This window comes from Corvus kubaryi, unplaced genomic scaffold (assembly GCF_017639235.1).
Source record: "Corvus kubaryi isolate FWS band 111438036 unplaced genomic scaffold, C.kubaryi_AGA036_p1.0 split1-65, whole genome shotgun sequence".
Taxonomy (NCBI): domain Eukaryota; kingdom Metazoa; phylum Chordata; class Aves; order Passeriformes; family Corvidae; genus Corvus; species Corvus kubaryi.
In genome coordinates, this window is record NW_024582080.1 from 8,689,699 (window position 1) to 8,704,553 (window position 14,855).

At 45.3% G+C, this 14,855-nt stretch overlaps 1 protein-coding gene across 5 annotated transcripts in view; it reads left to right on the forward strand.

The window, feature by feature from the left end:
* Window positions 1–7,720, forward strand: part of ATP8A2 (ATPase phospholipid transporting 8A2) — a 320,936-nt gene extending 313,216 nt beyond the window's left edge. For all 5 annotated transcript variants that reach the window (XM_042014085.1, XM_042014087.1, XM_042014086.1 and 2 more), the window contains one exon: window positions 1,358–7,720. In XM_042014085.1, the coding sequence (XP_041870019.1) occupies window positions 1,358–1,455 (98 nt within the window). In that variant the 3' untranslated portion in view covers window positions 1,456–7,720. The remainder of the gene's footprint in view (window positions 1–1,357) is intronic.
* The last annotated feature ends 7,135 nt before the right edge of the window (window positions 7,721–14,855 follow it).

Here is a 14,855-nt window from a genome sequence, read left to right on the forward strand (position 1 = left end):
ATGGGCTTCAGTCTTCTAGGGCTTAAGCTTGCGGTCTTTGACCAAATTGACTTATCCATGGAGAATTTAACCAAAAAGCTAACAGGATGCTGGCTGTTCACATGGAACAAACCCACTGGAGGTGGTTGTTTAAGTGTGAATCTACCCTTTCTAAAATGAAAGCCTGTTTTGTACATCGTATTTCCTTTGCAATGATCCAGTATGGACATACTTTTTTCCAAAAGACTGTTTGCACTTTATGAATGTATTCTGTGAACTGTCAGCTAGAGGCAGGAAAAACAAACCTGTGCCCCTGTAGCAGGATGTATATTGGCATGAAATCACTCAGGGAAAATAAAATGGGATGCTGGGAGGATTGGTCATGTAATCAAATCAAAGTTCCTGGTGTCCTGCAATCACTCCATGAGGGAGATGTGACTGGAGCAATGTGACTGTATTTCTATTTGAATCCCCTCCACTTACTGGCAACGATTTCCTGTTGTGCTTGTGACTCAGGGCATCAAAAAATCTCCTGTCCTTTACTACAGATTTCCATTCTGAATTTTCTCTGGGGCCACATCTGCAAGTGTGTCTGCTGTTTCACCGTGTTGGCCCATTAGCTTTTTGTGACTGTTCTACCAGCATTGTGGTGTTCTGGAGATGCTATCAGAAATGTCACTTGCCTTTCTGTACTTCAGAAGAAATCAGACACGTGGTTATTTTCATCTGAGTAGTTTCTAGGGAGACCACAGGATTGTGCTAGCTAGCAGGATTAACAAAATAGAGACATCCAGAATGTGTGTGTTTGCTCTGTGCAAAATATGAGTGACTGGCCGAGAGAATAGAGAGTTTCACAGTGTCATTTATCAGATGCCACTTGGAAACTTGTTAAAAAAAAAAAATCCTGAGGGGAGTTAAGAGGAAGATGTGAGAAAAATCCAGTTGTGGGCTAGACATTCCCACCTTTCTCCAGAGAAAGTGCTGCTATCAAGCAGACTACAGAGGAGACGAGCCAAAATGCAAATCTCTACTTCTCTGTTAAGTCTTTAAGGAAGCTCTGCCACTATGGGAGTACTAAGGGAGTGTGTTCAAATCAATCTGTAGCTTATTAGGTTAACTCAGAGGGTATTGGTGACTGTGTACACTGACCTGGCCTGGGGAGGGGAGCAGAGGGACGGAGCTGGCAGCAGACACCCTTTCTGTGCCCCATGGGCAGTGTAGTGTGCAGCTCTAAGCGTCAGAAGCTCAGCACAGAAATCAAGATGGTTGCAGTCTCAATCACATAACTTCCGTGATACCTAAACTGTTCCTGAAAGTGGTCTGTGCTCTTGAGCTCAACTCAGTGACTGATTTCTTTTTTCTTCCTTTGCTTTTTCAGATGGGTATGCATTTTCTCAAGAAGAACACGGCGTTGTTTCCCAGTCACAAGTTGTTCGATCCTACGATACAACCAAAAGGAGAACAGAAATAGAATAAATTATTCCTTACTTGATGGGTGGTGGGAATAATGGGATTTGGATCAATGCATCCACTGTTAACACATTCTTGACTAGATTTGGCGGCAGCAGCCAAAACACCAGAGAGAGAACTCATTTCTGTGGCCTTAGCCAACAAGTTTCTGTATTCTCCCTGCAAACCTTGAGTACATATTGTGGGGGGAAATCATTGTTTGACTTCAGTCGCAAAGCTCTGCCTAAAGTTTTGTTTATGTTGTTATGAAGCATTTGACTGTGCTATGTGAGGTGTGAAATGAAAAACAATGTTTTACCACTATTTAAAACATCGGTATAAGGTTGTTCTGGGGGAAAAGTAGAAAATTTATGTTCTATGAGAAATCAGCCTTTGCTTAATTGGAGTGAGGTGCTGAGATTTCCTGTTTTGTTACACACAGACCAAGTGCACATCACTGCATGCAGACTTCACTCTCTTCTTGTATTCACTGTTTACTAATTTGGCTGAAATTCTGAACAGACCATTTGGCATAAAATTTTTGATTGCAACACAGTTTGTAGCTAAAAATGCTTATTTGCCTTCTTATGATAGAATAACACAAGATGGCAATCAATTACTTAGAATATTTCTTGCCCTCTTACAGGATTTATTAGGGTTCTATCTTAGCTTTCTGAAACCCACCTAATAGCTTACTCACAAAGCCAGGATGTGGAAGTCAGAGCTTGGCAGGGCAGCTGTCTTGAGTGCATGGCATTGTACACAAAGATGAACTCAACTAGGTGCCTCCTCATAACGCTTCATGATGTATTTGGATGTGCACTTCAAATGTAGCCTGGGACTTCCCTCCATGACCCCATGCCCAGTTTAATAGTAGAACAAAACAGTGAGAATTTTAATTTAAAGGTACCGTCTTGTCAGATATGTTGATAAGATGTGCATCTGCATAGGAGGCTGATAGTGTAACCCTCGAGAAGCCTTCCCCTGGCCAGGTAAGAGAGGTTTGCAAAGGAGGGCAGGAAGGGATTACACACGTGCATGCACACACATGGACACACACAGAGCTGGCCTTTGTGAAATGACGACCTGCTGTTTGTTTGTTCAGCCAAACCAGTCCCTCTTCTAGATCTGATCCATCAACAGGCTTCCTGAAACACTCAGACCCATGAGCCCTGGAAGGAATGCTGGCTCCATGGCCTTGCTGTGCCACTGGGACAGGCGTGCTGCTGCATAGATTGGAATTCTAAAGAAAAAAAAAAAAGGGCAAAAACTGGGGCATAAGTTAAAGCTGAAAGAGCTCTTAGAAAGCTTATGCTGTCCTCCAGACAAGTTCTGTTAATTTTAGTCGCCAAACCACGTTTCTGAATAGTATAAAGTAAATACTGCTGTGTTTAAGCCAGGCTTTGTGGTTAATGTATATACTACATCTGTGTATTTAAAAAGCTGGCGTTGTTTTTTGCCCTATTGACCATCATCCAGAATTTTTTATTGATTTAAATATATCCGAAAGCAATTTGAATATGAATGTTTATGTTTAGCAAAGGAAAGGAAAGCTTCAGCCTGGCCTACTGGTTTAATTTTCCTTGAGGGTTGTGGGTAAATGCCAACGCTCAAGTGCTGTAATTCAATTTCCAGTGCCACCTCAGAGGCTCGGAGTCCCCTTCCATTTTAGAAGAGACAAATTTTGCTCCTGCAGCATCAGTCAGGGTTGGTCTTGGATTAGGCTGATGGCACAGAGGGAAAAGTCATCACCTTCTTTCTGCAGTGCTAATGAGACAATTATGCAATAAGGAAAACATGCAAATAATTTTGCCATAGGCCATAGGCAAAGTGTGGATGTACGTATTTTCTGGGAGATGAATTTTGGTTAAAGGCACAAGTACTAGTGCAGAGAATAAATAAGGGGGAAGTAAACCTGATCCCAGGAGCTTTTAAATCTTAATACTGATATAACCTGTTAAACACTTCCTTTTATTTAGAAACCAAATCTATTTAGGAAATGTGTGGTGTAAGCCTCTCTTCAGAACCGCTAATTGTTTCTTCCTTTTGTAAAAACACAAGGAAAATTAACTTCCCACCAAGGCAAAATGAGATCAGCTTAGTCTTTCTACTCTAAGCTGCACACCAAACATTGGCATGTAAACAATTTGGAGGCTTTTCATGAGGCTGCACAAAAAAACTTTTAAAGCCTTTGGATAATGAAGAAGGGCAAGTAAATGTGTTAAGCAGAGAATAGAAGGAGTTTTTTCTGGAGTCCTGGAGTTTTTTCTGTTCTTAACTTAGTGAAAAAAAATTTTACAGAACATAATGAAAGATGCTGGGGAGGAGCAGCTGTCATCTGATGTGATTTATTTTATTAGCGCAGACTATGGGCTGTATCGTTTTGACCTCTCTGTAAATTGAGGTCAGTGTGTGTCACAAACAAAAACTCTCCCTAGAGTGAATGGTGGCTTAGACTGAGGTACGTGTGTTGGTTGTCAGCTCAATGGGAATTGCACATGGGATTTGTCACAGGGCTATACAGTATGTGACACTGGGGCTAGTGGGTCAGACTTTATCATCACTGTATGGCCTTAATCTCTAGCTGAGTTAATTCTGTAGAACCCACCCAGGTCAAGACCTGGCATTCTTCCTGTTCTTTGGAGTCATTACAGGAATTAATGTATTGTTATATGCTGTAGACTGGATGTTGGAGTTGCTTGTCTTGATGAGCAATGATGAGGTGTGTTTGAGTGCTGTGTTAGCAGAAGGAGAATGACAGCTGCTCTGCATCAACAGAATTCCTTGTTCATTAGGGCAAATGCATGGAGCAGTAACAGCAGCCTTTGAAAGTGCTGTGTGAAAATGTTATCAACTAGACAGGGTATCGGAGCAGAAGGAATGGGGATTTCTGCCTGACTGTCCAGACTTAACTACCAAGGTTTGATCAGAAGAGGGTTTGCTGAGCAGCTCTCTGCACTGACCAAAGGGAGAGGGGTTTGGATATTCAGATGGAAGTGGTGATTTTCCTGAATCAGATTTGGCTCTGGTTGCTACTTTTTATAACAGCATAATCGCAGCTTGCATAGAAGCTGCTGTTCCTTTAATGATTGCCTAGTAGCAATTTAAAGCTGGCGAGCGGGAGCCTGAGCTGCTCTGAGCACTGCTGAGAAGGCTGTTGACATTTTCTTTTCCTTGACAGGGCTTCAGGTCTTGCTTTAGGGAGCTAGAATGGGAAGTCAGTAATAACTTGTCAAGGAGAAATGGCGAATAACCAATAAAAGTATCTGGGTCAAACTAAGCTGCTAATGTATCTAAAAATGTGTGTAGAGTTAACATGAACTGTATGGGCTGTAAATTAAGATAACAGTCAAGCCTCGCTAATCTGCAGTTCACTAGACTGCACACCCCTTAGTGCATGCCAAAACTGTGCAGTCTCTTCCCCTGCCTCAGCCAGAAGCTCATAGCAGATGCTGCAGGGAAGTCTTCTGTTAGCAAGATTACATTATTTTTACAGCATGTACTGGAGTGTGTTTGCTAGGAGAGAGTCGTAATAATAAAGTCATAAATAAAGCAGAGAAAGCTTTATTTATGTGAATATGTGAAATGTGGGGACATGGTCAGAGGCCACACAGGGCTTGGCCCTCTATCGACAACCCAAGAGCACAAGAGGTGCACAGTCCTTTCACTATCCCTGTCCAGCAGGCTTAGTTTGCCCTTTTGGGCTAACTCACTAAATCTTCTGTTTTCACATTACCTCCAGTCATCACTGAAGACTAGTAATACTCTATTTACATTCTCCCTTGAATAAATAATGGTTTTATAAATAATGACTTAATTTAATCTTTAAATGCTCTGAGGAGTACACTTCTCACAGCTCAGGTTTGAAGAAGCAGAGCAGGCCTTGAGTGGGTGCTCAGCCCTGAGAAGCACCTTGGGTTTCTCAGATTTCTCATTAGTGTTAAGCACTGAGGATATTTTACCTTAATTTTGAAACATCACACAGTATCAATGCCTTAAACTTCAATCAGGTTGCAGGAGTGCTCTTTGTGTCCTGTTGAGTCTAACAAGAAATGGTGTTGGTATGAAGCCCCTGAGGGGCTGGAGAGGACAATTTGGCTGTGTCTGTGCTATACCGGGTGTATCTGGGTAGCAGTTTGCTTCTAAAATGGGGCACAGACCATGCATGTTCCTCAGCCTCCAGACAGCTGGACCCCTTCTGTCTTGTCAGGAAGGATTCTTGTACTCACCTCTTCCCAGTATCCTGTAGACACCCAAGAGAGCCTTCACTACCTGTCAGGATCTGTGACTGGAGCTGTGTGTCCGGAGAAGGCCACAGGATAGGTCAGTACAATAGGTGACGACAAAATAAATCCATATGGGTACCTTTTCCATATGTAGCAGTAAGATTAATGGCGGCTTTGAGCTTTGTTGGCAAATGAAAACCAGAAAGTGCCCTGCACTGCTTGGCCACACAAGTGAATCCCAAAGGTGATCGCTTCTTGATGACCTGCAGGAAACCTAGACAGCCTGACTGAGTTTGTCTGGCCAGGAATGTGCTCTTGGATGGGATGTCTGAAGAGGTGAAGGGACTGGGAAGCAAAATAGATTGGCGAAGACCACTGCTGCTGTTAGCGGTTAGTGAGGGGAGGGATTCCTCAGGCATCCCTGAGGAGCTGTGATGAAGCTGATTTCTTTGGTTCCTTCCTGTGGCTCTGGGAAGGGAGGAGAGCTCACTTGAGAATTTGTGAAGCACTGTTACCTCCTGAAGCTGAGTTTCTCTGGTACCAAGCTGAATCCTGGGCTTGGAGAAGGGGATTGAGTCCCTGCCAGAAGTGCCCCCTGCTTAGTGTACTTTGGCTCTAGCAGGTTGTTTCGTGGGTTATGAAGATTGCTAAATGGTTTACTGGCTCCTGTTTGCCTCATGGACCTACCAGAACTAAGTACTGGAATTATTTCAGTTCTGACTGACAGTCCATCATGGAGAGTTAGTGGGACTTCTGCTTAGCTGTTGCTCCTGGGCAGGTTCCTGTCCCTCAGGTCAGTGCAAGGGGCTTGTTAATCTGGGGACCTGGATCTCTTTGTTATGGTGTCTGAAGCCCAGGAGTTGTTTCCTTTGGGTTCATGGCCTGCTTGTTTGTGGTGTGGACAGAAGGTAAAGTAGCTGAGTACTGGTGTTTATCCAAAGCCTTCCTTTGTGTATGAAGTAGGTGAGACGAGTTCTCCTGAAGTCTGCCACAAGGGTTTCATTCTCCCTTAGCATCTAAAGAGAAACAGAAGTTGGTAAATGACAAATTCTGTGTGGGCAGTCCCAGCTCTGGGCAGTCACTCAGAAGTCTAATGATGAAGAAAAGTGTTAATATATTGCCAAACTGTCACTGTGCATAGCTGGAAGGTCAGCACCCTTGTAATTATGGAGCAGTGAAGCCAAGGGAAAAAGCCAACATTAACAGAAAGACATGATTGTTTTATATTCTAACTACCTTACTGGGTGGTTTTCCTGCGAAGATGTTCCAGATGTTGTCTTGGCATAAATTAATCAATTTCAAAACATCTGCAGGGTTTCTTAGAAAACATGGAGTTTACCAGACAGTGCATATGCTTTCCTCTGCCCTTCTGGTTGATATGTTGATTCAGGAAGGGAATGAGGGTACTTGCTGTTCTTACTGTCAAGATTCATAGACTGGAAAGTTGCTCAAAGTTGTTGCTCAACTCTTTTTTTTTTTTTTTTTAAAAAGGGCTCCAGTTATAAAGCAATGAGGCAGCCAAGCCCTCTGGGACTGTGTACATGTGTGTGCTGGAAGAGTTGTCTGACTTGAAAACCTCCCCCTGTCCCTCCTCCTGCCCCCAAAGTGCAGTCCATTGCACTGGGAGGTCAAATATTCAGCGTCTTGAGTGACAGGATCTTTAAAAGCATCTTTTTCATCAGCAAGCCAAGCCACTTGTCTGTCATATCTGTCCTCAAATTGCTTAAATATTGTTTCAGATGGGGACATTTCAATCTGGATATGCAGAGAGGAGTGATGCTGTGGGGGGATGTTTAATTGGCTCCCAGCAGAGCAGCAGTGGTGTGTGGGTTTTTTCCTCTAGAAGTGTTACCATTTTCAGGTCCTATTAATGTCCTCTGGTAGTTTAAATACAGCATCACATTACAGTGGAGTTTGTTTCCCTCCCAGACTGAATACAAATGAAGGTCATTTACTTGTATTTTTAGAAGGTTCAGAAAACTTAGACAATTTGTAGCTTTGAACAGCATTGTTGACTGTTGTATGTCTGCACAAAAATATTTCCAATAAACCTTTTATTAAAGCAATCCAGTGGACCGAGGCTTGTTTGTTTTATCCCCCCACAAGCTTTGCAGCAAGAGTTCAGTGTTAAATACATTTGAGATTTACTCTGCAAAGCTGTTGAATGGATTATTTTTATTTTTTCATGGCCTTTTGGGTGTGTTTTAAGGGCCTGCTTGTTAGAACAAGGCTTGAGGTCCTTTAATAGGTCTCAAATCAGGCCACAAATGGAAGGCTAGTATGGCAAAATAAGAATGGTACTGATGAGCTGACAGCAGGTACTGGTATTTGAATAGTGTCTCCAGGGGGAAAACTATCTTTTTATATAAGCTAGATGGAGAGAGATTCTGCTACAAATGATTTCACCAGGGCTTCACCAAAATGAAGCTTGGAAATCTTTTGTCCCAATTAAGTCACGTAGACACAGCAGGGGGAAATTAAGCCCTAAAAAACCTCCCTTGCCTCATTACTTGCAGCTAAATTTGCAAGAGGCTTTTTTAACACTGGGCCTTCAAGCTCTTGAGTCTGAGGGGGAGCATGGTCTGATGGTGCAGCGAGATGTGAGGTGAGGCAAGACCATGGACAATGCTTTCCTCCTGAGCACAGGGACAGGCTCTCTCCTGCTTCTGCCTGCTCAGGAACATCCCATCTCTCTGCTGATGGTGCCCAGCTGACATTGCCAAGCTTGCTCATGTTGCCAGAGCTGCAGAAGTAACTCTGGAGCTCCCTGGACTCAAGCAAGAGTGGCAGCAGGAAGCACCACACGAAGGCTCTGGTGTCCCCAGCTGCTTCCATTCACGCTGGGGGATGCTTGCTGTGATCCTCTCTGCTACAATCTATTCTTCCTGATGCTGGACCTGCTTGGAACACTGGAGAGCCTCAGCAGCTCAGCTGGGTGAGCCTCAGCTGTAGGACCTCAGGGCACAGCCAACTCAAGGCACAGCATCCTCCCTCCTGAACAAAGCCATCGTGCATACACTGACTCAGGAATGGGACTCAAGTTATGGCTGAAGTTAAATTTGCAGAAAAGGTCGCCCTTACTTGATTTTTGGTGACCATGGGAAACATGCACTGTAAGATGCCTATAGAAAATGGAAGGGTATGAGCTTTAACAAAGAGATCCCTTTGTCCAAATATTAATAGATGCTGGAATTAAACAGATTTTATCAGGAACAAAATGCATATTTATATATAGTTTGGCTAAAAATTTTTCCCCCTTGGGGTGCTATAACTTGAGGAATAGGTTTTTTCCTAATAGATTGCCAACAGAACCAGTTTTTAAAGCATAGAGAGACTTTTTTACAACAAATTATTTCTGGATTTTTTTTCAAATTATGGAACAAAAAGAAGGTGTAAGCCAAATCTCCCTTCTTCCCTTTAAAAGTCATTGCTTGAGCACATTTCAAAACATTTTTATCCCAAAAGCCAGACCAGTATCTGCTTTTCCTTTGCAGGGAAATAAGAAGAGAGTGATGAACTTGTGTATCCCTGTTTTGCTGCAGTAAATGCCTGCTCCTTCCTTAGGCCTCCATAGCTGCAGCCTGGCCTGCTAGCGTGCAGCAGGAGCTGTGCTGTATGTAAAAGCTTCTCACACATCTGGGCAATCAATTATGCCAAAATAAAATTGATGGTAAACCTAAATAAGCCTTATTCAGTTGGTGGTGGGAAGGTTGGATGTTCAGCCAACTGCTTCCTGCACTGTCGTCTCTTGTACAGCGCACTAAAAGGGAAATGATTCTCAGAATTGTTGAACATAATGGATTGCTGCTTAAACCCCTTATTAGATATATTAGTTGACTAATCACCTCAGAGACTTTTCCTCTAACAGTCTGACAGGCAAGGCTGTGAGAGAGCCTAGTGCTCATGTCCCAGAGCCAAATATTTGCCGGAGCAGCTGCTAAGTCTGTTGATGGCAGTCTTCGGTGCCTCATACCAGAACAAAGAAGAATCAAAGTCCCTAAACCTGTAGATTAATGCTTAAGTCTGAAATGGGAGCATTAAAAAATAAAAGTGTAACTGAGAAAGGTCTGGCTGAGGAATGTTAAGCAAGAAGATTTCAGAAACATAATCCCTTTTAGTGAGCGCTGCTGTGGCAGTACGCGGTCACCAGCCCTCCCTCCAGCACAGCCCTGTGCCTCTTTGAGTACCCTCAGCATTTGGGGTGCAGCAAGTCCTCAGGAACTTGGAAGGAACAGTGAGTTTCCTCCTCAGCAGAAATACAGGACTGCAGGGAAACAAGGCTTTAAAAATCACTGAAAGACACTGCTGGTTTTTGGCTGTCCATGCTGAGCAAGGAGCTCTAGGGCAGATGGGGAGTGGGCTTGTACCAGGCAAGGGAATGGTGAACAGTGCTGGTGAGCCCTTGCTGCAGTGGCCATACCCAGCCAGGATGTTCACCATGAGGAAGGTTGATGGGAGGGAGCTCATGTTGCATTTTTCTTGCCATGACTCTCTAAGGACAGTGGGGTGATGGTCAAGGAGGTGGTCCTGGGTCCCCTCTGTATTTCCCTTGCTATTTGGTGCTGCCTGTGAGGGTGTCATGTCAGAGTGGTGGGGGCACTGAGCTTCCTGGGTCACACAAAGCAGCCCTCAAGTGAAGAAGCTTCAAGCTTTCAGGGTACATTGGCATTTAAATCCTGCAGTGCAGAGTCTGGGAGCCTCAGCTCTCACAGCCAGCTTGTCTGATGGCTCAGCTGGCACTGACCTACAGCCTCATCAAAAATGTTCAGCACAGCTGTCACAGTAAACCAAGACTGCTTTGTTGGTCCTGTGGAGCTGCTGGTACTTGTTGGGATCCAGTAGGGGCAGCAGGAGCACCCCCCAGTCCCTCAAGAGAAAAAGACTGGAAGAAAGGGACTGTGGGCTGGGTTTGTATATTGTGCTGGTTTTGTAACTGTGCTGGTCCATCCCACTCCTTCCTTTCTCCACACTGTGGAAGGAACTGCCTGCAAGCTCACTAATGTAGGCCTCAGTCCACAGAAAACCACAGTGTGATCCTAGTGCCAGCTCATTTGGCTGTGCCATGTATCAGAGCTTGAGCTGCCTACCGCTCTCGTACCTGTTAACTAAATCCTGTGGAATGACTGTATGTATTTGCCCATCCACAGTGAAGGTGGCACCTCAGCTTTTAAACTGAGAGCCTGTTTGCACAGTAGATCTACAGCAGTTGCTTTTGATTTGCAGGAATGTAAATTGAGAATCATTTTTTTCACCCATGATGAGACATTGACAATCATGTATAGACTGTCTGATTGTGTTAAGTCAATAGGATTCTGTCTCTCAAGAGCAAATATTGAGGGAATTAGTGGCTGCATAAGCCAATATTTACCATTTGGGTACTAAATCATAGCAGAGACTGCACAACACACTGACATCCTCATTTTGTCCTGCGACAGGTCAGACCTGTCCCAGTGCCAGCGTCTGCAGCACCATCAAGTTCTGGGAAGTTTGTGGCCCTGCTAAGCTGGGCTCTGCACCCAGCAGCATCAAACACACTGCCAGGTTGTCCCTGTCAGCTTTCAAAGCTCTTTCTAAACCTGATGGAAGGAAACCTGGCTACCCCATCCCGGGAAGTGTTCAAGGCCAGGCTGGATGGGACACTGAGCAGCCTGGGCTAGTGGGAGGTGTCCCTCCTGCAGGGGGTTAGAACTAGATGATCTTTAAGGTTCCCTCCAATCCAGCCAATTGTTTTATGATCCAGTATCTTGGAAGGGAGATAGTTTTATTTTATTGCTGCATTATTACTGTTTTCTGACATGATGCTCACTTGCTCCAATTTCATAGCACTGATGGGATCCAAAGTAGTGCCTTCCTGCTTTTTTGCTTTCAAATTAACCTAGAGAGGCAAACTAGGATGGGCCGTGGCCTGAACTGGTTCAGCATTAAACACAAGGAAGGCTTGATGGAAAGGAACTTACCTGTTGAATTAAACATTTTTTAGCTTGATGTGTCACTGCTTGCCTTGATTTTGCTGGAGGTTTTCTGAAGGATTGATAACAGCTAATAAGGGACTAGTTACTTGAAAGTAAAGGATTATCACATTTAGGAGAAAGAGGTTATTGCTATTCTTTCTTGAATGTTTGAAATACATTTTTGCTATTATAAGCCTAAAAGGTGGCTGCAACAGCCTGTGATGGCAGACAAGATTTCAAGGTTTCAGGTGAGTTTTCTTTTCTATTTCCTGATGTGTTATGGACAATGCAAATGGAAGGCAATGTGTGTCCTTGGCAAGCTGGATGTGCCCACTGGGTCTTGCCCAGCGCAGAAAGTGACTGCTTTGAGTTTTTACCTGCGTGGGTTCATCTTGTCAGAAATAACCACCGAAATTGATTAATTTTTAAAAAAAAGTCAACTAACTTTCTTTTGACAAAGACAGCAGCCAGTACAATGCTGGAGGCACTTGCAATCTGAGAGCTGTGACTCATGTTACACTCCAAAGAGGTTTGTCTCCCCTCTTCTAATGAAAATCAGGGAGTAAGAGGATACTCGGCCTCTGGCACACCTAGCAACTTTTCAGCCATGCCTAGCGGAATGTTTGCTGCCTTGCTCTCGGTGTTTGGAAGATGGCACCTTTGATGTTAAGTGGGAAGGTATTTTCCAAATGAAGCTGTGCCTCTGTTCATGAACCAGATGCCCCAGATGTTCCCATCCAGCACAGCTGCCCCCAGAAGAGGTCTGGCTCAGCAGGGACAAGCAGGAGATGGAAATGACACGAGGGCCAGGGAAAGCATTGTCAACAAGCCAGCATGGAGAAGCTGGAGAAGGTGAGAGGTGCAGGGTCACAAGCCAGGTGAAAAAGGCCTGGGGTCAGGTCAGTGTGCTGAGATTTTCCAGGTGTAAAGGACAAATTAAGCCAAGCAATTAGGACAGCATTTCTGTGGGCAAATCACAAAACCAGTAAGCGTTGGAACAGGAAAGGGGATCTCTGCAGGAGGGGGAGAAAATCCATCCCTGTGCCAGGGCTGTAGTGGCTTCCTGGGAAGCTGTGTCCGGGACTGGGTCTCCCCCAGGAGATGGGGGCACTGGCACACCCCAAGGTGCTGAGACAAGACATCACCTGTGCCAACCTCACCTCCAGGGCTTGCTACACAGGCCAGCACTATACAGTGTTTAGTGCAGAGCAGCCACACCATAGTGTTGGCTCACCTGAGGCCTTCTCACTGAAGCCCACACTGGTATTTTGTGGTACATGGTCCAGCACGATGGGCATATCCCCATTGCTGAGGCACAGGAGGCTGTTACAGCACCAGTGAACTGGTGTTATCTGATCATTCAGGCTGCACAGGAATACTGTCACAAGGATTAAATGCTCTGCTACGGGACAGGGGACACTGTGAGCCTCCAGGGTGGCATGGGCCTCATGGAACTGGCTCCACTCAGTGTAGATGGGGAAGGGGAGAAAGGATGGCACAGGCTTATGTGATTTGTTCAGTCCATTTGCAAGTGATCCTGGGCAAGAAAACATTGTAAACCCCACTGAGGACAGAGAAATATTTAAAAAGAGACCTACAGAGAAGCAGGAAATATGAGGAGGAAACAATAAACATATGGGGAATAATATTTAGTAATAACTTCAGTGGGAGGAAAAGAGTGGAAAAGCAGAAAATCTGGAGGGAGAAGAAGAGGTCCAGCAAGACCAAAGGTGAGCAAGCAGCAAATCAGATATTTTGCAAGGGCGATGCTGAGGTTAATGTGCTGAGCTGAGACCTGCTCCCTGGCTCATTCCCCTGTGGGCCACATGTGAGCACTGGCCCCGAAGTGTACCAACCTCCACTGTCCCCTAATGACCATGGCACAGCTGGTAGCAGCTGTACAGGGGCACATCAACCCCTGCTGAGGGGCTCTGTCCCCTGATGGGCCCAGCTCAGAGGTTAAGTCATTTCAGAGTGTTTCTTCACGTGTGTGCTGGGAGGGGGTCCTGTCACTGTCCATGGTGTCCTGCTGTTCCCTGCATGCCTTAGTGGTTCGGGCACGAGCTTGCCCCCAGCCACCTCAGGGCACCACTGCGCCCACAGGTCCCCTTGTGAGGACACCACCAGCATGGTGTTGTGTGCCATGGGGAAACCAGCACCAGCCCAGCCTGCGCGGGGTTTGCTGCCTTCTCCCTACCCTCACCACTGCTTGCTGTGCACACCACCTCCAGCACGGCACAAAAAGAAAACAACTGCCAAGGGCAAAGGAACTCCACACATAAAAACACAAGAAAAAGCTTTAACACAAATTGTTGGCCTCTCCTGCTGCGCAGTACTCGTCACCTCAGCACATCTGCTCCAAGCCATGGCTGACCTCCTCCTTCCCTGCCAGCTTTCTGCTTCCAGCCATGCTACCTCACCTCCCCCTAACACCAGGAAGCTGTGGCATTTTGGAATGTGCTACATACAGCCTGACTAAAGCTATGTTTTTCCCAGACTGTTCTTTCCTACTTATTTGAGTCATAAGCATGCAGATACAACAATCACCTAATTTCCTATCTGTGCCCTTTGGCTCCCCCAGCCACCCACCTGCCCACACTGCCAGCATCACCAGCAGCAGAAGGGGGCAAACACCAGGAAAGCAGAGTGGCCTTGTCCCAGACTGAGCTGTGCCCACTGGCACAACGGGGCCTTGGTTTTGGTCTCGCTTACAAGGATGGAGTTTGCTCTAGCAAGAAGGGTCCCCATGCAGAGGAGAGTGGGAACAGCACAGCCACTTACTGAGGGTTATATACTTCAAATGCTCAGCTGGTAACTGCAAATCCAACTGAAACCAAAATCCTCAGAAAATGCTATTTGCTGCAGAACATTTGGCATTCTTTGAAAGGAGGGAGCTTGATGAGCCCATGGGCTCCAGCCCATCCTGCTCCCACCACTACTCCCCAGCCACCCGTGGCCACCGAGAGGTGAGGGATCCCCATCTCAGCTGATGCTCAGATGTCATCTTGCTGCACCCCTTCCCCTCTTGCTGCACACACGCCTCAGAACATGCCTCACTTGGAGCACAGTGTTCAGCCATTCAAGTTCTTGGGTTTACTGTTATTCCTTAAAAACACAGCAAAAAGTCCAAACTCTTGGTTTTGCCAATCTGAAGAGGTGGGCTGCTCAGATGTGCTTTTATAGACACAGGAAAGCAAAGCATTAACTGGGGAAAAAAAAAAAAACCCTATGACAAAGCAAACAAAACCAG